The 27,573-nt window shown below is 39.8% G+C and overlaps 1 protein-coding gene across 2 annotated transcripts in view; it reads left to right on the forward strand.

Moving 5' to 3' along the window:
• Positions 1-26,961, forward strand: part of stxbp6 (syntaxin binding protein 6 (amisyn)) — a 223,586-nt gene extending 196,625 nt beyond the window's left edge. For both annotated transcript variants that reach the window (XM_055640682.1, XM_055640683.1), the window contains exons 5-6: positions 6,748-6,905; positions 25,973-26,961. In XM_055640682.1, coding sequence (XP_055496657.1) covers positions 6,748-6,905; positions 25,973-25,996 — 182 coding nt within the window. In that variant the 3' untranslated portion in view covers positions 25,997-26,961. The remainder of the gene's footprint in view (positions 1-6,747; positions 6,906-25,972) is intronic.
• The last annotated feature ends 612 nt before the right edge of the window (positions 26,962-27,573 follow it).

Genomic DNA, 27,573 nt, shown 5'->3' on the forward strand with positions numbered 1-27,573 from the left:
GTCCAGAAGCTGGAAAAACACTAAATGTAGCAACTACCCCAGATGTAATTAAAGGTTCAAAGGTTCACTTATTGTCACATACACCAATTGGTGTAGTGAAATTCAAGTTGCCATTGCATCACATTAATAAGAATACAACATAACATTTCAAAGAAATTTAACATAAAATATAAAAACATCCCCCCACAATGGTTCCAACTGTGAGGGAAGGCACAAAGTCCAGTCCCCATCCCCTTGTCCACCCGTAGTCAGGCCTATTGAGGCCTCCGCAGTCGTCGCTACGGGGCCTGATGTTTCAGGCACTTTTCGCCAGGTGATGGTGCTCCGGCGTTGGGAGAACCCTCTCAGTGGCTTGGGATGTCTGGAACGGCCACTTCCTTACCAGAGACCGCAGTTTCTGAAGCCGACAGGCCGCACTGGACGGAGCTCCATCACTGGTGATCTTGGCGAGAGATCCCAGGCTCCCGATGTTAAAGTCAGCGCCGCAGCTGTCCGCTCCACAGACCCGCAGCATTACGATGTTTTCATCGGCGGTCTCAGCATTCTGGAGCTCCAGCGCGGCGACCCGGGCAAGGCATCCTCCGCTCCGCGATAGCGCTCCAGCGCTGTGCCGCCGCTGAAGCCGTGGTTCTGGCCGGTCCCCTCAGGAAAGGCTGCTCCAGACCCGATGGAAGGCCGCGAGGACGGGTCGAAGACGGTGCTCAGAGGAAAGCTGCCTCTCCGCCCAGGTAGGGACTAGGAAAAGCAGTTTCCCACTCCCCCCCGCCACATAAATGACTAGTCCTCCAAAAACAAGACACTATTCAACATACTAAAACTTTTAAAAAGAAGCGAAAAAACAGACAGCTGCAGGCAGGGCAGCCATACCCAACGGGAATCTAAAGTAAAATAATGTCTTTTCCCACAGTTACATTCGGTAGCCACATGAAAGAAACTTGCAACACAGCATTAGAGAACTATTCGCCCAACAGTGCATCAAATAGAAGTGCATGGCAAGTCATCACATGTTTCCTCTGAGGGTCTGGTGCTTAAGTATGGATCGCACGTGCATTTTCATAAGATTTCTTTCGTCTGTGTCTTCTGGCATTGTTTGTCAAAGTGCACGGATGTGTGGTGCAACCTAAGTGGACGCTGGAGGGTGGGGTGAAGTGTATAACCTTTTTAAGGACGATTTTCCCGGTGGATTTCCAGCTCCTGACTCATCTGTGCAGGATTTGCTACAGTTTTTCAATCAAGAGGGATCAAGCCTCAAGCATTTTTCACCAAGATCGCAAGCGATGTCCTGCCATGCATCATGGAGCACACATTGAGTGTGTGCAGGCTCCTCATGCATTTTCAGAAGATTCAGGAGAAAAATCGTGAACTTCTTCGTATCTGCTGCAAATTCCTGCAAATCCCCTTGCAATTAATTTTGCTTTACTGAAATGGAATAGTGTTCAGAAATGTTGTGCCATAGCTCCACTTATTTGAGGTTTGAAGTATGTTGCCACCTAGTAGGGCAGCTGTAGCAAAGGTATTGATGAGTTCTGGTCTACTGGCTGACATTTCAGTGTTGCCTACACATTTATGTTGACACCCACCATCAGATCAATTTCCTCAAACATCTATCATTGTTCCACGCACTCAGTTGTTGTGGAACTTTTTATTGATTCTATTAACCTTTGGAAAATCACTTTGTCAAAGGGGCAAAGGCCTTGCAAGTACTTCAACATTCAAATGTAACACACTTAAATAACAGCAGGACCTGTGGACTGAAATCACTTCAACAGATTTGGACTCTATTCATGTTTATTTCTTGTAAAAACCCAAAGCATTTATCATGAAATGAAAATCACAGCAGAGGCTTTACAGGGATTTTTCCCGAACCTGCTCTCCCTCCCCTCTCCCCTCACCTTGAGTTGGAAAGATAGTCTCTAGACATTCACTGAGTGATTGGCGGGAGTTAAAATTGATCAGGATCCTTGTTGTTAGTACCCTTCCTAAGGAGAAGAGTTCCATTCATCTAGACTTCAAGTGCTTGAAGTGATGAGCTATCAGCAGTCAGGGGACCAGAAGTAATTTATTAAGATCTAAGAGAAACTTTCCACTATCACTGAATGCACATCAGGACGTAATCAAATGTATTCTAAGATTACAAAGCGCAAGTCATGACCTCTCAATAGTCCAAATCACGCCACAGCCATTGAAGTGTATGTGATCGAGTCAGTGTGAGATATGTCAGCCAATTTATACCCAACAAATTCTCAGCATGAGCAATTGGATAGACTGGTTCAGTGAAGTGGATGTGGAGAGGATGTTTCCACTAGTTGGAGAGTCTAGGACTAGAGGTCATAGCCTCAGACTTAAAGGACGGTCCTTTAGGAAGGAGATGAGGAGAAATTTCTTTGGTCAGAGGGTGGTGAACCTGTGGAATTCTTTGCCACAGAAGGTGGAGGCCTAGTCAATGGATATTTTTAAGGCAGAGATAGATAAATTCTTGATTAGTACGGGTGTCAGGGGTAATGGAGAGATGGCAGGAGAATGGGTTTAGGAGGGAGAGATAGATGAGCCAAATGGCCTAATTCTGCTGCCATCACTTATGACCTTCTGATTAACAGAAACTAAGGAGAACTCCTCTTTTACAATAGCGCTTCTTTTGGAAATGTGTCATCTGCAATGTGGACAACAGTTACTGACAGCAGCTCCCAAACCTCAGCCTCCACCTCCATGATGGACAAGCCCAGCAGATATATGGGGCCAACATCTGTCCCTCAAAGATGTACATCACCCTGCTTTAGGGATTCGTTGCTGGTCCTTCAATGGGTTTAAATCCTGGAAACAAAAGAGCACCGTGGATGCACCTGCACCAAATGCATTGCAATGGTTCAAGAAAGCGGCTCACCAGCAACTTCTGAAGGACAATTAACAATGGCCAATAAAGGCCAACCTTGCCAACAATGCCTAGATCTGGAAAAATGATTATTTTTTTTTAATCCATCCCTGGGTTTTCACTTGTTATCTTTGATGTGGAAAGGTTTTCCAGCAGTGTAGTCGTCTCTTCATGCTGCATTGGACTGTCAACCATGATTGAATGTTTAAGCACCTGAAACAATTTACAAACTTGGTGCCTACCTCAGCGATGAAAGTTTTAACATCCAACACACAGCTGACACCCATATGTAGTGTAGCAAGGAACTGCAGATGCTGGTTTATATCAAAGATAGACACTCAAAATGCTAGAATAACTCAGGTAGCATCTCTGGAAAAAAAAGAATAGGTGCGTTTCGGGTAGGAGCCCTTCTTTAGACTCAAACGTAGTGCATGGATACCTTAATGAGTTTTCACATTTTAAGTTAATATTTACATTTCACATGCCTGAAAGGAACTGAATCTGGTATTTTCATGGGCATGCTGGAATAATTCTAATAGGTGTAAAGTCTCTGAAGGCTCTGTTCAATAAAATGTCTTGAATCAATAAACCCGCTGTTCTGATTGAACAAAGAATCGTTGGCACTGCCTGAAATAGTATTAGTGGCATTTAATATCTAAATGGGGGTGTGAGATTGCAACCTTCATGTGGTCCACCCTGTTTCGACGAATGCAATCAACCTGGCGTGCACAAACTGAAGATCAAACAGAACAAGTTGTCTTACAACTTTAGGCTGTGCACGCCATACACAAGAAGAAGAAGATATCTAAATGGTTTTACACAGCAATATTTTCATTGGCAAGCTGGGGGGTTGATCTTAGCATTTTGTCTTTTGAAACATGATTTGTTTTTAGAATAATTTTTCCATAATCAATTTACTTTGTATAACGATGTAATCTCATAAATTATATAAAAATGAGGCTTCAGCACTTTCCGCTTGGAAGGATACTGCATTGCTTGTCAGAAGGATAAACAGGCAGAAAGCTTTTGTATTTGAATCAGTCCTGTTTCCCTCTAATGAAAAGTGTTTGGATTCCAATAACTTTCACTTGTGTGTGCTACTTTGAAATATGAATGCAGACTGCCTTTGTGGTGTTACATTCTACAGGCTTTGAGAACACGTTTTCTTATAAAATAAATCCGATTAACCAGAATAAATGAGAAAAGTTTAAAATGAAATTGCTGTCACATCAGCTGACCTCATCCAGAATAGAGTTATGGTGCTGAAATTTGCTTCGGCACTCTTGGGATAAGAAGAAAAGCATTATACAGCACTGATTAGATCTGTATCCTGCTCAGTGATGCTGACTCCTAGGGACAATGGTGCTGCCATGCAATGGATGCTTACAAGTGAATAATCAGAGGCTGGGCAATGTTCAGAGAAGACATCAGGAGCTCACTGACCAAATCCTGGGAAAGGACAGGAGAAAAAAACAGAATTTGCTTTGGAATATGGCATATGGATGATGAACAAATCTAATTGATGTTCACAGCTAATGCAAACATTTTCAAGTGGTGCAGAAAGAGAGAGGAGGAGGGAGCAACAGCAATTGTGGACATGTAGCAGCTGCAGCATACATGGGATATAGTGCATTTACATACTGTTACTAACAAAGAAAAACATTCAAGTTGTATTTCAGGAGCATAACCAAACAAGAAAATTGGCCAGGCTCCTGAACATGGAGCTGATACTTTGAAAGCTTTGTTAACATGAAGCGATGTGAGGCCCCAGCGTGCGTTAATGTTCTTAAAATAACTTATTGGACAGCTTCAAGGCAATGTTAGCATGATACAGACAGTACATTTTGCAAGTAAAAGTCATAGAATTGTTGCTATTAAGTAGACATAAAACAGTTTATCATCAGGCATTAATGTAACAGGAAAGAGGATGGTCTCTCCATTCATGAGTTCAGGATATAGTCTTTCAATATATGGGCTGCATTTTCTGCTTAAAACAAAAAAACTTCTAATTTAGGCCAGCTTGGTAAAAGTAAACATCACTTTTGATTTTACCATTTAATTTAAACCATCTAAAATTGATAGTGTTACTTTGCAGAGTAACACATAATCTAGCTTGTTCATTTATTATTGTTATGCATTAATGGTTTTGCAAATTTTAAAGCTCACATATGATGTCTTAGTTTCATCAGCAATTTAACTTATTTTAGATTGCAAATTAACACAGCTAAAATTAGTTGATCTGACAATAGAATAATTGAGTTTTCTTGGTGGTTAATAAGATGACGCAGTTGAAATTGCACAGTACATTTATCATTTACAATGGATGTCAGCATTCTTGACAGATCTCTTCATATTGATAAGCTTGCATTCAGAGATTTCTCTTTATATCTAATGTAGTGGCACCATCACACTCACACTCTATCACACCAAGTGAAGCCACTAAATTAAACCCAACACAAATGAGGCAATAATATGTAATTGAAGGTCAATCAAATGGTGTTCCACTGACCAGGTTCCATTGTGATATTAAGTACTATCTCCATACATTTAAAACATTAGATGAATATTATTTGTAAATCTTTCTTTCTTCACTCCTGAAATCCATTCAAAATGCTTTGCAAAAGATGGTGGGAATATTAAGCCAAATTTGGAAATTCCTTTATCTGATTTACAATCCAGTGATAAAAGTTTTTCAATCTTTTCCTTTTGTGGTTTTCAGTAGACCTAGCGTTAACGTTATCTTCATTGCCAGATAGGAACATTGCTAAGAAGAGTGGCTCTGCAGTAATCACTCTAAATTGTTGAAAAATTGGTTACATGCACATTTATATTCCATGTTCCATAAAAATGCAAGAAAGTCCCAGAGACTCTGGTAGTTGAAAACAACCACCAGCTGGGTCATGACTCAATATGTCACCTATCCACGTTCTCCAGAAATGCTGCCTGACCTGCTGAGTTACTCTAGCATTTTTTTGTAAACCAGCATCTGCTGGTCAATAGTATCTACTTTGCTTTATAACCATTTACTTCGTTTTTGATATTAATCCTATGTCTTAAACATAAATTTAATGTTTGTTGTTTAGTAGCTCGCAAAGAAACAGAGGTGCTAATCGTTATATTCACATCACACCAAATATTTCCATAGCAGGACTTTAGCATTCATCAGTGGTTGCTGCTTAGAATCAGGATCATTGTCTGTTTTCACTCCATAAACCACTATTATCCCTTTCACTGGAGGGGTTCAGTTGCCTTAATGACAAAGGATGAGGATGGAATCAGCAAACTACTCATCCAGTGGCTGCTATGTGGCTTCAGAAATCTGCAGAAATACGAGGTGCCTTCATCCCCATGCCATCGCTGCACACAAGGTACTTGTGGCATTGTGGAAGGATTTTGCAGCCAATTGTGGAGAAGTCTAAGTTTGTCAAATTCAAACTTCATTCATGGGTATTATTGATTGTTACTCAGTTGGAAATAATTGAGACATGAAGGCATTCTAGTCCAAGGTTATAGCAACATTTTGACGTTTGGATCAGTGCTGAATCTCTGCATTTGAAAGTAAATTGAACTACCCTCTTTCACCTTTGTGACATGGGTTTTGGATTTTTTTTTAATTTAGGCATTTCGCTGTGAAAATTCTTTGGGGTGTCACAAACTGAGATTTCATAAGATTGTTATTGTTGTACTTCTATCTGTTTTTACTTTGGCATTTTTTAAGTTAGATTTTCACACTGGCAAAGAAAGATGCATTGTGACATTTACCAGAATGCACTTGTGGCTTTGTTGCACTAAATGATCAAGCAAAGATTATCTCGGAGACAGATACTTGGCAAACCAAAAACCGTTAGTTTTATTGCAAAATCTATTTTTCTTCTCAGGGAACAGTATCTTGCATTCAGCTGCAAACAGTGTTACAAGCGCAGTTCAGAAAGCCAGCCAAGCCTTGAACGAACGGGACGAGAGGTTAAGCCGAGCTGAAGACCGAACAGCAGAGATGATGGACAGCTCCCAGCAATTTGCAAAAACTGCACATAAGGTGAGCGACCTCAACTTTATCCTTTCCATGAAACCTCTGAACTTGAATTATCCAGATTAGCATAATCTGAAATGAGAAAGAAAGAACTATTTTGGTTATCATTGTGACCATTAGTCCTATTTTACTTCGATAAATCCCAAAACACTTTCATTTCAATTTGGCTTCTAATTACAAGGATTGACAATTGATTGTATTTTTTTAAATTCTGCGTTCTTAACAAAATTATCTGAATTGGCCAACTGTGCTTTTATGGGCACAGGGATAATGCAACTAATCAGTAGAGTTCTGGTCCATGCCTGCATTTTGTTTGGGAAATTATGCAGGCAATAACAAAGTAAATATATTTCTGACCACTGATATCCTACCTTATTGAGTATATGTTGAAGAATTTGCCACAGAAATCTGAAACTGTTCTAATCAACACAAATGTTGTATAGTTGAACATTATCCCCATTCCAGTGTGAGCTTCCTTCATCAAAAGTGGTGTAAATACACAATTATAACCTTTGGCAGAGTTGAAACTTTTATTTCAATTGTGTTTTACTACTTGTTCTCACTGAAAATCTACTTTAACATTTATTTCCTTTGAGAGCTGAACAAGTGATTTTATATGTGAGTGTCTTTACGATGGCTTTAACACCGTCAACCTCAATTCCACTACGTTTGACAGTTTTTCTCATGCTGGTGTAAGCGTGTGTCTGTGTTGTTGTGAAAATAATATACATTCTCACATTATTAATGCAAATTAATGCTGCCTGTAATTTTTTAATTACCAGTAATTCAGCAAACAGCCTGGCTAGAGTGTTATGAACTGCAGCTGTCTAATTGCTATTGGTGTTGAAGCCACATTCACCAGGGGGTTTCAACCCTTTCCAACAGCATTGGATGAATAAATTATACCGTGCTTTCATTTAGTTTCAGCTTCCTTCCCAATTCAGTACTTCCCAAATGATAGAGTTGGTAATTAAGGCCTGATTTCATTTAGTGGAGAGGCATCACCTTGTCTTCTCGTGCATTGAGGTCCTACTTCCAATCATCTATCTAACGTGGTCTTTTTGAATGATTAAAGTAGTACAAATCGAGAGCACACAAGAAATCCGTTGTGATTATAGCACCAAAGGAAAGATTCAGGTTATGTTGCAGGAGTGCCAGGGAAAACGCTGTCTGGTTGCAGATCAATGAGCTGGGAAAACAGGCCAAGGAAGCCAATTAGTTTCTCAGTGGGTAAGGCATGACGTGAGATTTTAAAATAAATTAATAAGACAAATCTTCAGAGGAACATAAAGCAAAGGCAGACAAACACTGGGGACATCATTATAAGTAAAGGAAACAAAAATAGATCTTCAGGATAATTAGTTTAACTATGCGTTGTCTGCCACCTAGTGTAGAAAATGCCAATTCATGTCTTCAGAGGCGGAGCAGCAGTTTATTATTCATTTTGTCAATTAAAATCAATTCTATGTCTCTTAAAGACCCGTCAAAATCACATTAAGGCTGTTTGATTAATTGCATTAATTTGTGCTATAACTGACTCTTCAGTTCGAACAGAAGATATACTAAACGCTCATAACCACAAAGACTTTCATTTTAATGTTTGTCGCTGAACTCGTCACTCATCCCTCAATTGGAATGCTGTTGTTTGCACAGCAGAACAGAGCAGGAAAGCTAAACTGATCCACTTTTGCCGTACTGCTTCCTCAAACAATTTACTCAAAAGTGTGTGTGTATATTATATATATATACACACATACATACATACATACATACATACATACATACATACATACATACATACATACATACTGTAATGTAAATTTGCAAATATTTCAACGTGCATTTTTTTTCGCTAGAGGATTGATGCCAATTCTAGCGGATTTTGTTCATATTAGCTCAGCCGTTTGCTATTTTTGAAGAGATTATGGGAGATGAAAAAGAGCATGTGGCTGTGTAAGGGTTTGCATTTGCACTGTCAGGAGATCCCGTTGACGAGCTTTGTGCTCTCTCCCTTCCCTGGGATATAAATTCTCTGGAGGTTACTTCTGCAGAAGTAAAATGTTCAATTTCAAACATCACCTTTCTACTTTTATGCTTTACAAGTGTGGCTGTCTTTTTTCATATTTCCATCGTTTAGCCTGAGCGGTTTTGTTGAAGCAAAACCAGTTCCCAAAAGAATTAGATTTAATGAAAACCCTTGCTTGGTTTTGCTGCAGCTCCTGCTTGTTCTTCTTATTTTATTATCACACTCTTCTTCAAATGTGTTGCATTATTCTCTGGATGGAAGTCTGGGTGGGAGACTTATTTGCAGAACTCTTCGTTGAGCAGCTGTATAGTAACAGCAGGTGGTGACTCACCTGTCTGTCGTGCCTCCCACTTTTTCCTGCGACAAAAATCACCAGCCAAAATGTAGTAACTTTCCATGTCCTAGATTGTAAGCTCATCGACTCCTCTCTGTGTTTTTGTACCGACTCATCACATCAACTATCTGCCTGCTCCAAACTTGTGAAGAGTTGGGGGTGTTTCCCTAATGTACTAGAAGCACTTGTGTGTTCTTGCCTTTATTTGGAGCGTATTTCTGCTTTTCTGTTTTCTACTTTTAGCAGTTTATATTCCAATCAAAGTAATACAATACAAATAAAAACGGAAGCACAAGAAATGCAGAGCAAGTCGGGCAGCATATATATAGAATGAGGATTAGAGTTAACATTTCTGGCCTGTTGCCTTTCATCGGATAGGCAGTTCTGATGAAAAGTCATAATTAGAGAACAGTACAGCACAGGAGCAGGCCCTTCGGCTCACTATGTCGTGTCAAACGTGACGCCAAGACCAACACTTATTTACCTGCATTTTACCCACATCCCCTCATTCCTTGCATATCCATATGCCTATCCAAAGACCACTTACTCATATCCTACAGAGATGCTGACTAACCCATTACATTATCCAACACTTTGAATGCCTTTGTTTACAAATTTAACATCTCTCACTTCATTGGTTCTGGGTACCTGGTGCGGAGACCCAATCTAGATCATTGTTGGTACACAAAAATGCTGGAGAAACTCAGCGGGTGCAGCAGCATCTATGGAGCGAAGGAAATGGGCAACGTTTCGGCCCGAAACGTTGCCTATTTCCTTCGCTCCATAGATGTTGCTGCACCCGCTGAGTTTCTCCAGCATCTTTGTGTACCTTCGATTTTCCAGCATCTGCAGTTCCTTCTTAAACACTAGACCATTGTTGTGTGGCCACTGTGCAGATATTGTGCCGATGCGAGTATTTTGTAAAATGGTTATTGTGGTTTAAAAAGAGAAAAGGTTGGAAAGGAACTGCAGATCAAGCAGCATCTCTGGACAGAGATATAGAGCAAAAACTTCAGGTTGTTAACCTTTCATCAAACTGATGATCTGTTGCTCTGTTTCTCTTGCTTTTGATGAAGTGTTTTCTGCTTTCCATTTTATTTCCAGAATCTGCTGCTTTTTGATCATTATTCTTATCTATGTGTAGGCAGAGGTCACCTTTGAACACGTTCATCAGGAAAAATTCCAATATTGATTTCTTCTCTCATTTTGAGCCACAATGTCTTAAGATGTAAATGTGTTATTTGGTGCAGCAACCTGTACACAACATAACTGCAGAGTGCACTGAACAATCCTGACATTATTTATGAAAGTTCCTGAGCAAACTGGATTGGACTTTTGTTCCTCCTTCATGCAATAGTTTTTGTTTTTTTTAAATAAGAAGAAAACGTATCTGAGCAGGAACAGAAAATGTTGAAGTCATTAAAATACAAAAACAAAGAATATTGACTGCTAGTTTTGATTCTGAAGCCTTTCATATTTAGGTTAAGCTGAGTGGAGGATGTCTCATTTACCAGGTATAATAATAACCAGTGCAGTCCCTCTTTATTGTTTCTGAACTGGATTTGTGACTGCAATTTTAAACCACTGTAATGACATATCATGTGGTGCTGTCCCTCAAACTCGCAGTATGCTTCACTACAACAGTACAGGATACAATGGGTATTTGTGGGAAGGAGCCGAACAGAATAGTTCTGGATGTTGTGCTTAATGCAGTTTGCTGGAACAGTTTCGCAATAGGGCCAACAAGGATACAGTGTAGATGCTGATTGAAACCAAAGGTAGTCACAAAATCCTGGAGTAACTCGCGCTGTGCCAGCTTTGTGTTTTTGGCAAAATACTGTTGGGGAATGGAACTGTGACTTGTGTTATTTGTATTTTTATTCAACTCAAATGATTACCAGACCTGTCCCTCAACCAGCAGGAAAGCTTGTTCACTAGCTGTGCTTGTTGAGGAATCATAAAAGGCAATAAACTTTTCAGTTTTCTGATTATATGTAACCCCATGGCTCGGGCCTTCTGCAATAAAATAATTTTTTTTGTTTGTTTTTTTTTAAATTATTAATTTATTGAACATGTTAAAAAATACAAACATCAAATAAACTTGTAAGCAATAAAAAAAGAAAATAAAACAAACAAATAAGTAACTCAAATAATACAAATAATATCGTTCAATTAAAGCAATTATTAGCGTCATAGGCATCCCCACCTTCTGTCAACACTGAGCCGGTGACCCTACTCCTTCTCCGGGCCTAGCTCGCACAGAGGCGTCCCACCAGGCTGCGTTCCAGCTGCTGTAAACTCTCATTAAATTGGGTTGCTGCCAGCAGAGGTTGCCTGCCGAAATAAAGCCCAGCAGCTTTTTCCATGGGACGAAGTACAGGTTTTGCCAGCCACCAGCCTTCCAGCCACCTTCTGGGTTTAATAAACAAGGAGCGTGCTGGTTGAGCATGCCGGCAGTGGTTGAGTTGGCAAAATTTGGCTTTTGCGTCCCTTGCATGTCTTTATCAAATGATGGGGTGTGAGGAACAGCTGCTCTTGGGCCTTTATGTTCAGCAAGCATGCGTAGAAGTTTGGAGCCCTGCTGAGTCAGGAATACCTGACTGCCCACAGAACTGCCGACTCACTCAGCTGGATTGCCATGACATGTAAAGAAACATTACGGAAATACATGTGTAAAAAAGAACTGCAGATGCTCAAATGGATGAAGTCAACGGTCTCAATGGTGTTGATACCCGGAGACAATCACTTTCTTAGCAGAATCTAGAACTCAGGACTTTTGGTGTCTCCATGGTGACAATAGTGTCTCAAGGCTCTCTATGGTGTAGATACCAGAAGATGGATCCCCTTTTCTACAGAATCTAGAGCTCGGGGCTTTTGACTGATCATTAGTAATTTGGGGTGATGGTGAAATATTTGAGATTGAGATGAAGATGCTGAGGCTTACTAATTATCTTAGTCAATGCTGCGGCAGGTCTCGCTGGAAGTCTCCGAGCATGAAATCTTCTGTGGTGAATGTTAACTGCAGCAGACACTGTCAGTAAAATCGCAGTCTGACATCCCTGCCTTCTGTGGTATTTCTTACATTAAATCCTCAAAGCATTTGTTTTACCCTTGTATGGGTAATACAAGGGAAACTCAGTATAGTGAAGTGATAATGTGTTGGATGCGGTGTTACATGGTATCACAATTGACGTTCTGGTGGAGGTTAATGACCATTTTTCTCTTGGAATTATGAATCGTGAAATTCTGTGCCAAGCAAAAATATCTAGCTACTCTGTCATCGTGCAAATTCAAAATTGAGACTCAGATTTTTTGCCATAAAGTAAATCCTGGGATTTGGAGAGCCTTGGATTTGCTGGGTAAACATAATATGTCAGATTTGATATTATAGAATATCTGGAAACTAAATAGGTGCATTGCTTATTGTTTTCCTATTTTGTTAGACCAAAGATGCCTCCTCTTCTCAATGTAAGCCATGACATGTAAAGAAACATTACAGAAATCCATGTGTAAAAAAGAACTGCAGATGCTGGTTTAAACTGAAGATAGACATAGAGTGCTGGAGTAACTCAGCGGGTCAGGCAACATCTCTGGAGAAAAAGGGTGGCGTTTTGTGTCGGGACCCTTCTTCAGGCTGGAAATACAGTTGCACTAGGTGACAATATTTGGCTGCAGATGGATCGATTTCTCTCCATTTTAAATGTGAGTGTTCCTACTAGGTACAGGCCTGGAGGGTTGGTGGTCCAGCCACTGAGATCCTTTGCAGTTAATAAAGAACTTAGAACCACACAAGATCAGGCCCTTTGGCCCACAATGTCTGTGCCAGGCATGATGCCAAGATACACTAAGCTCATCTGCCTGCACATGGCCCATACACCTCCATTCGCTGCATAGCCATGTGCCTATCTAAACCCTTAAAAGCCACTATTGTACCTGCCTCCACCAGCACTCATGGCAACGTGTTCCAGGCACCCACCACCCTCAAAAAAAGATTTGCCTCACACATCTCCATTAAACCTTGCCCCTCGCAACGGCTGCCACTATGTTCAGTCAGGCATTGCAGAGGTACCCACCACTGGACACATCTTCCCATCTGCACCTCTTTCTGCTTTCTGCAGAGACCATTCCTTCCGCAACTCCCTGGCTCATTCATCTCTTCCCACACAAACTACCCCTCCTCAGGAACTTTCCCTTGCAACCGCAAGAGAACCAACACCTATCCTTATATCGTGTTTAAGAAGAAACTGCAGATGCTGTAAAATCGAAGGTACACAAAAATGCTGGAGAAACTCAGCGGGTGCAGCAGCATCTATGGAGCGAAGAAAACAGGCAACGTTTCGGGCCGAAACCCTTCTTCAGACTTAAAATAGGCAACGTTTCGGCTCGAAACTTTGCCTATTTCCTTCGCTCCATAGATGCTGCTGCACCCGCTGAGTTTCTCCAGCATTTGTGTGTACCTCCTATCTCCCTCGACTCCATCCAGGGTTTCCGACTGTCCTATCAGGTGAAGCAGTGGTTCACTTGCACCTTCTCCCACCTCATCTTCTGTATCCCTTGCTCTCGGTGTGGGCCTCTATATATCATCGAGACCAAGCTCAGATTGGGTGATAGTTTCGCTGAACACTTATGTTCAGTCCACCTTGGTCTACACAATCTTCCAGTTGCCAAAAATTTTAACTCCCCTTGCCATTTCCATACTGAATTTTCTGTCCTGGGCCGCCTCCATAGTTAGAATGAGGCCACACCCAAATTGGAGGAACAGCACCTCATATTTCACTTGGGCAGCTGACAACCCAGCAATATGAATATTAATTTCTCTAATTTCAATTAACCCTTGCATTCCCTCCCTCCACCCTAGTCGGCCTACTAGTTCCACTGTTCGCATCCTTGTATCCCTTCGTTATCACCTCTTCGCCAGCCAACAATGGACAATTATGGTCCTCTGATGCCAATCCTGCTTTGTTCTGGCTTTTTCTTTCCTCCAGTTCTCTCCCCTCTGCTTTCAGTCTTAGACCCAAAACGTCACCCATTTCTCCAGAGATGCAACCTGAGCCGCTGAGTTACTCCAGCACTTTGTGTCTATCTTCATGCACTGTAGAGGCAGGGTGCAGGGCATCTGCAACTGTTCGAACACTCTTAGCATCAACATCACTCTGCCATGGCTTCCAGCAGTGAGCAGTTAGAAACATAGAAAATAGGTGCAGGAGTAGGCCATTCCGCCCTTTGAGCCTAGACCGCCATTCAATATGATCATGGCTGATCATCTAACTCAGTATCCTGTACCTGCCTTCTCTCCATACCCCCTGATCCCTTTAGCCACACGGGCCACATCTAACTCCCTCTTAAATATAGCCAATGAACTGGCCTCAACTACCTTCTGTGGCAGAGAATTCCACAGATTCACCACTCTCTGTGTCAAAAATGTTTTTCTCATCTCGGTCCTAAAAGATTTCCCTCTTATCCTTAAACTGTGACCCCTTGTTCTGGACTTCCCCAACCTCGGGAACAATCTTCCTGCATCTAGCCTGTCCAACCCCTTAAGAATGTTGTAAGTTTCTATAAGATCCCCCCTCAGTCTTCTAAATTCTAGCGAGTACAAGCCGAGTCTATCCAGTTGCCATAAGGAACTTCCTATGTGATGTGATTATTTGCGGTCTAGAGTAAAGGTGCCACAAGTTTAACCCTCCCACATCACTATATTAGTATGCATTTTCATACAAGGTTTAGTTTAGTTTAGAGATACAGTACGGAAACAGGCCCTTTGGCCCACCGGCTCCACGCCAACCAGCGATCCCCACATATTAACACTATTCTATACACATTGGGGACAATTTTTACATATACCAAGCCAATTAACGTACGTATTTGGAGTGTGGGAGGAAACCGAAGATCTCGGAGAAAAGCCACGCAGGTCACGGAGAGAACGTACAAACTCGGTACAGACAGCACCCGTAGTCGGGATCGAAGCCGGGTCTCCAGCGCAGCATTCGCTGTAAGGCAGCAACTCTACCGCGTGTGAGCTCACATCACAATCAACAAAAAGCAGGAACAGATAAATCTGGAAGCAATCAGTAGGTCTGTCAGTAATGCGTTAACGATATAAAACTTTGTTGAATGGGCCAATGCTATTGACTTCTTTAAAACATACAATGTAGACCTGTATCATTACTCCCTCAGGTAAAGTTTAAAATATGACACATTTTAAAACATGTTTTTGATATATTGAATTCATGATTGTGTGCAAGTTCCTCTCTTTATGCTCTATGAAATATTTATAATATCCGTTAAACATTTTACCTTTCCTTCTTGATTTAAAGAATTATTTCATATGATTGGCTGCTCAAGTGGCTTGACAACATGTACAGCTGTTGGGTGTCAGAGATTCCCCTTAAGCTGACGTCTGACAAGAATAGATGTTGGTGAAGAGCAGTCCATTTCACAGTGATGGATGCATTTCTCTCCAGCCTCCTTTGCCTTAGACTGTAAAATCTAGGTTGTTGCAGGCGCTTTTGAACACGTGGATTGCAAGGTTTACATATCTGATCTGCCGATGTCAAGCGATGAAAATTGGAGTGTGAAGGGGAAACAGTTTAACCGAATGTAGAATTTGTGCAATTATTTGCTGCCTCTTTAGCAACTGGAAATCGCACAGTGCACATTCTGTTCTGCACGATGTTCAATTTTAGGGCTGCAGTGATCATTGAGTAAACTTGACAAGATGCGTGAGGCTCATTGTTCCTGCAACTGCAGAGAGCAGAGTACTTTCTCTGAGCACCCCCGAGAGATCTACAGTTAAATGAAAATACAAGTGCACAATAGTTACCAGACAACATCCAACATTACCAGAAAGAGTTGCTCAAGAAAGATAGATGTGTGTGTATGTGTATATATATGTGTGTGGGTGTATATGTGTGTGGATATGAATGTATATTATTGGACAAAGTCAGCATGGATTTACGAAAGGTAAATCATGTCTGACGAATCTTATAGAATTTTTCGAGGATGTAACTAGTAGCGTGGATAGGGGAGAACCAGTGGATGTTGTGTATCTGGACTTCCAGAAGGCTTTTGACAAGGTCCCACATAAGAGATTAGTATACAAACTTAAAGCACACGGCATTGGGGGTTCAGTATTGATGTGGATAGAGAACTGGCTGGCAAACAGGAAGCAAAGAGTAGGGTCCTTTTCACAATGGCAGGCAGTGACTAGTGGGGTACCGCAAGGCTCAGTGCTGGGACCCCAGCTATTTACAATATGTATTAATGATCTGGATGAGGGAATTGAAGGCAATATCTCCAAGTTTGCGGATGACACTAAGCTGGGGGGCAGTGTTAGCTGTGAAGAGGATGCTAGGAGACTGCAAGGTGACTTGGATAGGCTGGGTGAGTGGGCAAATGTTTGGCAGATGCAGTATAATGTGGATAAATGTGAGGTTATCCATTTTGGTGGCAAAAACAGGAAAGCAGACTATTATCTAAATGGTGGCCGATTGGGAAAGGGGGAGATGCAGCGAGACCTGGGTGTCATGGTACACCAGTCATTGAAGGTAGGCATGCAGGTGCAGCAGACAGTAAAGAAAGCGAATTGTATGTTAGCTTTCATTGCAAAAGGATTTCAGTATAGGAGCAGGGAGGTTCTACTGCAGTTGTACAGGGTCTTGGTGAGACCACACCTGGAGTATTGCGTACAGTTTTGGTCTCCAAATCTGAGGAAGGACATTATTGCCATAGAGGGAGTGCAGAGACGGTTCACCAGACTGATTCCTGGGATGTCAGGACTGTCTTATGAAGAAAGACTGGATAGACTTGGTTTATACTCTCTAGAATTTAGGAGATTGAGAGGGGATCTTATAGAAACTTACAAAATTCTTAAGGGGTTGGACAGGCTAGATGCAGGAAGATTGTTCCCGAGGTTGGGGAAGTCCAGGTATATATGTGTGTGTGTGTTTATATATATATGTGTATATGTATGTGTATATATATATATATATGTGTGTATATGTATGTGTGTATATATATATGTGTGTGTGTGTGTGTATATATATATATATGTGTGTGTGTGTGTGTGTGTGTATATATGTGTGTGTATATGTGCATATATATATGTGTGCGTGTGTATATATTTCTGTGTGTATGTGAAAATATGTGCGTGTAGGTGTGTATGTACATGTGTGTGTGTATATAAATGTGTATATATAATATACACATATATATAATATACTAGACTAAGTGGGACCCGTTGGGTCCCAGCAACACACGGGAGGGCTGGTCACCAATGCAATATTCCACCTCTCCACCAATTCCAATACTGCTCGCCAGTGGGAGGGTGCTGTCTGTTGTGCTAGTATGGATGTTGCGGGCCGAAGGTACTGGTTTCCAGAGGGCTAGTATAGACATTGTGGGCCCTATGGATGCTTGGGCAGGCATCCACCCGTTGCAACGATTTTAAAAGCCAAGCCAAGGCAAACAATTGGGCTGCAGCCACCCGACAACCAAAATTCATTTTGTGAACACAAACTTGTTAAAAAGGCGAGGCAACGAATTGGGCTGCAGACACCCGACAACCAAAATTCATTTTGTGAACACAAACTTGTTAAAAAAAGGCGAGGCAAACAATTGGGCAGCAGACACCCAACAACCAAAATTCATTTTGTGAGCACAAACTTGTCAAAAAGGCGAGGCAAACTATTGTGCTGCAGACACCCGACAACCAAAATTCATTTTGTGAACACAAACTTTTAAAAAAGGGCTGCAGCCACTTTACAGCTGCATCGAGGGGACTCACCATGGAGTAGACGTGGCTTCAGTGTTATTTGCAGCTCAAAGAGCCGTGACCATCTCGCTTCCTGGGTCTGGAAGAGACTGAGTGAGGCACGACACTTCCTGGTTTTATAGTCCCTCCCCCTGCCACCAGCGGGGGCAGCAGAGAGAATGGGGAATTTTGTAAAAACATTAATATCTCTCTCATTTTTCATCAACGGAAAAAATGCTCCGCACTCATACGGCTCTGAGCGAGGTGGCCAAAAATGACGGTCATAGGTGGTGGCGTTCCCTCGGAAATCGCAGCACAGTCAGCCAAAAGCGGTCAAGATCAGAGATTTAGTAATATAGATGGGTGGGTGTGTGCGTATATATATATATATATATATATGTGCGTGCGTGTGTGTGTGTATATATAATATATACATATATGTGCATGCACACAAGCAGTTTGACTCTGCAGCACAGGATAAACAATTAAGACTACCTTTGTAACTATAAGCCTCCAATTCGCATCCTGTCCTTTCAAATCTATTCTGCAGCATTGTCAGCATGTGTACAGTCATGACTAATTGCAAATAAGCTGCCGACTGATCTAACACAAGTTCTTATTGTTGAGATCAATGTTGCTTCCTTAGTAATTCATACTTTAGTATGCAAGAAGAATTCTGAGTCTTTTAGTCTTCATACCCATCCTCATTGATTTGTGGAATGGCTAGAATGTACCCCTGAATACATGTGGTTCAGTGAAACTGCCCTGCAAGGCACCGCTGGCATGGCTCTAGTGCCTGCATGTGGTAGCACGAATGTCAGGAAAGGCCCAGTAGAGCTCGATCATTCCGTGCAAAGAGCCTGGAATCGTTTTGTATCCCTCAAAACTCCAACCGTCATGCGCTGCCCATGGTCTGGCACGGTGGCAGGCTGGCTGGCTCGCCGCCGCAAGGAAGGACCCGGCAGGTTCACGGCCTGAAGTTCTGAAGCCGCCGAGCTCAACCCCGAAGAGCCGCTGGAGTGTGGACCAGGGTATTGCCACCAGCTCCTTGAAGGTCCGATGCGGGAGGTTCCCCTGAGACACAGAGGCAGTCTGGCAAGGAGAGGGATGTTGGTTCGCATGCTTAACTGGTCGAGGGCAATGGAGGAGGCCCAGCAGCAGCCTGGGCTTAATGGAGCACATGGACCAAACTTTTGTAAATGGTCACAAAATATGGCGGCTGGTACATGTGTGATCTATGCAAAAAGAATTTCACTGTGCAGTGCATTCATGACAATAAAGCATCATTGACCCATAGCCGGTGATGAAGTGCAGCCTCCTTCATTTGAGTTCATTCACCAACCTGACTTGGAAATGCTGGTGCAGCTAAGTGGTTTTCATTTCTTTATTTGAAACAGATTAGCATTAAATAAAATTACTTTTATCATTTAAACACTTGCTGTTCAATTTATTATTTTTTTGTTTTAATTTAAACCTTTAATCCTTTCAAACTGTTTGTAAATGTATCTGTTTATAAATGTTTAGATGCAGTTCAGTGCCCATTAACACAGCAATCTGCCAGCTCTGCCTCAAGGTGAGTTGTCCTTAGGATTCTGGCCTGAGGTTGAGTCCCTCACAGATGCTCCACCACGTGGCTGCAGTTCAATTTGTCCTTCAGGGACACAGCTACAAAGTATATGTGTGATCATGGGAAGAGTGTGAAATGGTGTGGAGAAGAAGATGAGATGACAGTGAGGCACAGGGATGGATTAAGCACAAACTGGGCTACTGAAAAACTCCAACAGTAGAAAAGCTGATGCCTCCTGAGGTAATCTTTCCAACTCTCCCAAGTGTTCAATTATTTTGGTTCAGTTTGCAACTTTGTAAAAAAAAAAGTGTCTTCTGACCTACTGATGTTTTACCTCCGGAATAACTTTCTGAAAACCAAAGATTATAGAGGAGCTCCTCTATAATCTTTGCTGAAAACTGTTCACCACAGAAAAAAACAATTCTTACCATGCGGCTTTCTTCTAAGGATGCAGGTGTGCGAGTTGTTGGTAAGCCCACACCTGGAATACTGTGTGCAGTTCTAGTCGCCCAGCTGGAGGAAGGATCTCATTCATTTGAAAAGTGTGCGGAAGAGATTCACACAGATGTCACCTGGGTTTGCAGGCTTGAGTTATAGGGAGAAGACGGATACGCTGGAACTTTTTGCAGAATCCATTTGTTGTGAATTGTTTTTTTTTTAATTGTATTTTTGCTAATTATCTCAATGATTCATGATCTGCTGGTTTAATCTGACCTAGTCCCATTGCAAAGGTATAAAAGAAGATCAGTCTGAAGCAGAGTCTCGACCCGAAACGTCACCCATTCCTTCTCTCCAGAGCTGATGCCTGTCCTGCTCCAGCATTTTGTGTCTACCTTCAATTTAAACCAGCAATTGCAGTTCTTTCCTACACAAAGAAATACTTATTGATTACAGAATAATCAGGATGGCGAGTTCAACTTTGTGAGATATAATACAATTAAAAATGTTTGTGATAGGAAAAGGGAAAGATACAGTGCTCAGAAAGATCAACATAGAATCCAAATAGTATAGATAAAAGATGGAGGATCAATCATACGTGCTTTACAATATCCAAAATTGGACGTGAGGTGAAGAAATATGCAGATAAAATGGGGAAACTGCTTTTGTTTTTTAAATCATGGAATACTAATTTAATTAGTGTGTATTTTAGACTGGGTCTCATTGGTTTGGGGGATACAAAGACTGAGGGGTAACTTAAACTTAGGATGATTTTTTGCAGAGCTTACGGACAAAGTGTTTGCACACGAGGGAAAGACATAAATAGAGGCAGTTCCATCTAAGATGGTTACAGAGAAGTCCATTGAGAAAATCAGAAGAGTGTTTAACAAAGATTGGTGTGAATGTAAAATCACTACCAGAGACACATTTAATAGAAGGTATAATAAGCAAATGTGAGAGGCACAGCAATGTGGCTGAGGAAAGTTGGGAGAATGGAGTGAAGCATTAATGGCAGCACAGGCTGGTTGTGCGGAAATGCTTCATTTTCTGCTGTTCATGACTGATTCTGTTGATCTTTTTTACCAAACGGAGGTTCTGTTGTTTCAGGTTAGAAAAAAGAAGATGTTAGTGTTTGGTTGCCCTTCTGTCAGTGTCAAGAAACCTTAATAAGTAGAATGCAAATTGTTGAGGATCTGAATGTCTTTAATTTAACTGTTTTGAAAATAGGTAATGATGTCATTATGATTTATGGTATTTAATTATGTTTGACAGCGATTTGCTCTGAATCATTATTTTGTACCAGAATATATTTGTATTCATATGATATTAAATTATGTTAATTGTACATTGCCCTTGAACATTTCTCAAACCTATACCCATATAAGTTAGCTTTACTGCTGTGAAATAATTTGCATCAACGTGTGGAGAAAAATTGATGAAGGCAGTATTCCACTAGAGACAAGTTTCGATATGTAAAAGAGAAAATGTGCCTTGTTTTAAGGTTGAATTGAAATGAAATACAGAATAGAAAATTTACACATTGGGCTTGCGCCAATAAATATGTTTAATGGGGAATTATTTTGAATTTTCAAATGGATATGTAATTATGTTGTGTTGATGATATTTAACTCTTGCAGCAAGGGCGGCAACACTAAGTTTGAGGGTTCATGTTGATGGTCTGTAACTGGTTTTCAGAGTGCAATTGCTGCTGCCTGTACATAGTAATTAATTAGTTAATTAATTAGTTAATCAACACGCTAATTAATAATTAATTTATTTGTGTTGATTTGACAGCAGAGAGCCCAATAGGTTTAAGTTTAGGTTTATTATTGTCATGTGTACCAAGGTACCATGAAAAGCTTTGTCTTGCATGCTATCCAATCAAGTTAGATCGCATACATACATACATACATACATACATATATTCATACATGCATACATACCAACCAAACTCCCGTACAATAGCTACAATGCTGATAGATATATTCTGCATTGGGATAGGGCAAGATACAGAATATATTTCTTAGCATTGTAGCTCACCAGTTCCAAAGACAAAGCTCAATCTTAACAATGGGATAAGATATCATTACAACTAGAAATTGTGCTAGATTTATAGGTAGAAAATACATTTTAAAATGTAGAGCGATTTTATGGGATGAAAGTAGATCCTCCTGGCACAAGCACACACCCAGTTGCCACACTCCGGCACTATGAAGTTGCAGCTGAATGAATTGAAAAAGAAAACATTTTGCCTGAGAGTTCTCACTCAATGTCTTCAATTTGGTCAGCCCGTTTACAATATCAGTCATAATAGATGCAACTCTAGCAAACCACTTGACCCAACCAGTCCATTTGCAATCTCCCATCTTTCCTCAGCTGCATCCATCACACTGTACCTCTGTTTCCTTCTCCCTCACGTTTGTGCAACCGGTCCTGTAATGTATGTACACTTTTTGCCATTGGCAGTGGGTTTAACAATGCTGATGCTGATCAACCTGATGACGTTGACCTCCTGAGTGTAGTTGGAGCTGTGCTCACCTGGACCACTGGAGAGTATTCCATCACATGCCCATCTTCATTCAGAAACGTGCAATTAAAAACGTGATTATTAAAAATCAAATCATATTTAAATCACTTAAGCATTTTAAATTAAAATAATTATTGGCATACTGATCTCCCTCATTGCTGCTTCCCTTCATGAAGAAAACAGGCTCACTGTTTCTGTGCGAGGTGGAAGCTGGCACTGGGTCAGTGGGCAGGTTCCCCACATTGACCACTGGGGAACTGCAACAAGTTAGGGTCTTGTACCTTGTCTCTGGAGTCATGAACTATTTGACACCCACCCAGTAACGATAGCAGCAGTTATGTATGGAACAGCTGGTGTCTCCCATGTTCTGCCTTGTTTTATAACAAATCATCAGAATGCCATCAGTGAATACATTGTCCTGATTTGACCCTGTGTGGTTTGCTATTTGAGCATAAAGGCTGCCACCTTCCCTCAGTAGTAAATGCCTGAGGCTTTCGAGTTGCAGCCTAGGACTTTCAGCCACAAGACAATTCATTCAGCTGCAATCAGTGCTGCAGTATGCACAAATTGGTAAAATGAAGAGCTAATGATCAAATGTGAAATGACCAATCTGTAAATTGTTTGTTTGTTGGAAGTTAAGTTAAAGTAATGTTAAAGGCACTCCTGAGAGTACCTGGAAATGAGCCACTTGGCAGTTGTCGTTGAAGCTGACTGATGACGTGAGGTGAACCACCTTCTCGAATCATTCAAAATGGAGGTTCCCTTTGAAGCCTGCTTTATGAGCGTGTAAATGCTCTCAATTTATTCTAAATTGCCTGTTAATTGTAGAAGTATAATATTTTTCTGAACTTTACGCCAATCGGCAGTATTTATACAAAGTACTCCAAAAATTTAATATGGAAGAGAATTTTATTAGATGGGTAAAATTACTATATGATAAACCAATGGCAAGAATACTAACTAATAATATGTTATCTCCAAAATTTCATTTATCGAGGGGTAATAGGCAGGGTTGTGTTTTATCACCCCTGCAATTTGCACTTATGATTGAGCCTCTTGCTGAAAGGATAAGAAAGCATCCGGATATTCAGGGATATAATACTAAGGATTCTAGTAATAAAATTTCACTATACGCGGATGATATACTTTTATATATTACAAATTCTCAAACGAGCATCCCAAATCTATTAAATCTAATAGAGGAATTGGGCTCTTTTCCGGCTATAGAATAAACTGGAATAAAAGTGAAATTATGTCATTAAAACGTCAGAAAGCGAATCACCTATTAAAATTTCCATTTAAAATTGCAACGGAAAAATTTAAGTATTTGGGTATTCAAGTTACTAGAAGATATAAATCATTATTTAACGCTAATTTTATACCATTATTAAATACATTTAATTCTCTGATTAAATTTTGGAGAACGCTCCCACTATCATTAATCAGCAGATTAAATGCTATAAAAATGATAGCTCTACCACAAATAATATATTTATTCCGATCTATACCAATATATATACCAAAACATTTTTTTTTTTAAAATTAGTCTTGAATATTTCTAATTTTATTTGGGATTATGAAGCACATAGAATTAAAAGAAATCACTTGTGCAAACCCAAAGAGGTGGGGGGATTTGCACTGCCTAATTTTTTATATTATTATTGGGCAGTGCATATTAAGAATATAATTTATTGGTTGGATAGTTCTGCTCAATAGTTGGAATGGATAAGAACGGGAGAAAGAGGACTGCTCCCCTTACGATTTAGGAGCGATCATCTTCTCCCCAATAAAACTGAATAATATGTTATATAAGAAGAATCCAATTATAAATAATACAATACGAATCTGGAAACAAATAAAAAACAATTAAAATTAACTTTAAAATTAAGAAATTAAGTGCTAACATCAATAGTGAATAACCCAGTATTTAAACCATCTGGTATGGATAAAACATATAGACAATGGGAAAGAGTGGGAATTAAAAAGGTAGGTGTATGAATTGGGAATGTATTATCATTCCAACAACTAAAATCAAAATTTAAATTGAATAACAAACAATATTTTAAATATCTACAGGTATGTGATTTTATGAAGAAATATATACCAAGATTTCAAAGTATAATTTTAGATCCACTGGAAGAAGCAATGAATATCAAGGCGGAGTCAAAAATATTAATATCATACCTATATAATAGTATTTTAAACATAGAATTACCATCAACAGAGGCAACTAGAGAAGACTGGGAAAATGAATTAATGATAAAAATCTCAAAAGAAACATGGGAAAAGTATTTGATATATATACATAAATGTTCGATCAACGCTAGACATAATTTAAATCAATTTAAAATATTACATAGATTATATTATTCAAAAACTAGGTTGAATAAATTTTATCCAAATATTTCTCCCATCTGTGATAAATGTCTTTCTCAAAATGCCAATATTACACACTCATTTGTTTTTTGTACAAAACTTTATAAATTTTGGTGTGACATATTTGATATATTCTCAAAGCTATTTAAGATAAAAATGGAACCTAATACAGAAATGATTATATTTGGAGTAAGTGGAGATTGGAACAAATTAAATACACACCAAAGCTCATTCTTTAATTATGGGTTAATAATAGCAAAAAAACTCATACTTAAATTTTGGAAAAATGCTAATATACCAACATTTAAAATGTGGATCAGTAATATGTTGGACATAGCACATCTGGAAGAAATGAGACTCCTCCTAATAGACAAACAAGACCAATTCTTAATGAGTTGGTCCCCATTTATTGATCTCTTGGATTCATGTGGTGCCATAGTATCGTGAAAATTAAAAGTTTCAGGTATGGGTGAAAGACGATCTAGAATATTAAAATTTCATCTTGTGGCGATTGAATAAACTCCCTCCTGCTTTCCCAGTTCACTTATTTCTTTTCTTCACTATTTTCTTTATCTGTCTTTCAATCGCGCTCACTAGTCTATCCTTCACTTTCTACAACCCTCTTTTTCCTTTTTCTCTTCTTACTTTTCTCTTTTAAAAAAAAAAGGAAGTTGTACAGAGAATGTAATATGTTAACATAATTTTGTGCCACTGTATTGTACTTACTTCTAATAAACAAAAACTTTACGCCAATGGGATATTTGTTTCTGACTTGCAGGTTTAGTTACAAACCTGTTGAATGCCATATTGTTTCTTGGTTGAGTAAATGGCAATAATGAACTTACATTTATAATTTTAATGTAGATATTTAATACGATAGACCTACGAGTTCTTTATATTCCCATTGTCAAATGTAGATAATTATAATGCAATAAGTATAATTTGGGAATTCGAGTTGGTTATTGAGATTTGATCATTGCTGACTAACTATGTATTGCTGCATATGCGTTATGATAATACATCTCGTCTTTCCTTTCTTTTCCCTCCCCACAGCTCGCAATGAAGCACAAATGTTAAGCAGTTGCCAACTCAACTGAGACCTCTACCCATGATGACCCGTCACACAGAGGGACAGAAGTTTATGAATGTACATTTCCTTTATTGGAAACTTATTCCTTCAAACTCAATGCTGCCAATATTAGAATCTGTTTCAATATATTTTTTAATTTTAGTCAGCAATGTGGAGCAAAAAAAACTACTGGCTTAATCTTTTTCATTGTTAGATTTACAGCCTCTTATCGGTCTGCAATAATTACAGGTGTAGACTTTCATGGTATGCAAACAGCTTTTAATTAATGTCATGTTGTTCTATACAATATTAGAGATCTCAATTTTATTTCAAAGAATACAGTTGAAAGTCTTGGATACACATCTGTACATCAGAGTGTAGCTGAATGGACTTTTGTTATAGGAACTGGGCTACAATATAGGAACTGGACCTCAAACTACAGCCACCAAGTCAGTGACTGAGCAATATGCCATGATTGAATGATGTGACTCTTCATTTTGCAATCTACCTGTCGTTGTCCTTGCAACTGCAAAACTACACAGTGACGCTTCCTTACTCTCGATGGAGAACTTGGATTTCATCCGGCTGTGAAAGCAGTGAAGGAAACAAGAATTTAAAACTTCCAACTGGAGATTAGCACAAGTATAAATATTAAGTAGCAGCTGGATATAAAGTTATTCAGGTAATTGTTCCATATTGAAGAATGTATCTGTCACATGTCATAAGTGAAGGCAGTTTATGATGTGTCGTTTAGCTGATGTCCTACAGCAGAGAACACTATATAAAAATTGCTATTGATCTTGTACAACTATTTAAAACTAAAGGCAATCCAGTTACTTAATACACCTTGTTAATTCTGACTGTGACAGAGTGCTTACTGTGAGGTTTCTGTGCCTGTCTCTTCAGTGTGTGGACTCGTGCTCTGTTTTGCTGTTTCCAGTCTTAGTTGTCATTAAAAGATTGTACAACAGGCCTTACTTGTAAAAAACAAAAGATGAATTATTTGAGTGCTACTGTAATTCATAAATAATCAACATTTGTGTTTCAGTGGCATCTTTTTTTGATGGAGTTCCCTTCAAATAACTTCGCTAAACTCTAGGTTGCTAACTCCAGGTTGTACGTAAAAACACAGCATGTCTCTGTTCTCTGCTATCTAGTTTGGGAGAATTCCAGTTAATTAGTAAGTTCCTGCTGCAGTTGTCTGTGCCCTAGTCATGAAACCAGTGTTTGCTGTTCCTGTGTAAACTTTATGTTGTTAATTGTTAATGGAACTGATTGGTTTTGTTTTATTAGTACAGAATTTGCAAGTACAGAATTTCACCTGTCCTTCTTTACTCAGTGTCAATTATTTTTGCACAGTAATCTGCAAGAAACATCAGCCAATTGTGGGAGTTAGGTTATCCCACAACTACAGTAGACAATGGAACAGTTCGGTCCGTGAAATTTAAGGATGGAACCAAAAGTGGTTTAAGAAACAAGGAGCTACAAACAAATGGAAAACCAGAAAGTTATTTTGTTTACAATTTTATTGGAACAATTTCCTACCTGGATGACCACGCCAGGGTCCAGGAGTACAAATATGCAT

Source organism: Leucoraja erinacea, chromosome 9, assembly GCF_028641065.1.
Source record: "Leucoraja erinacea ecotype New England chromosome 9, Leri_hhj_1, whole genome shotgun sequence".
NCBI classification, from domain to species: Eukaryota; Metazoa; Chordata; class Chondrichthyes; order Rajiformes; family Rajidae; genus Leucoraja; species Leucoraja erinaceus.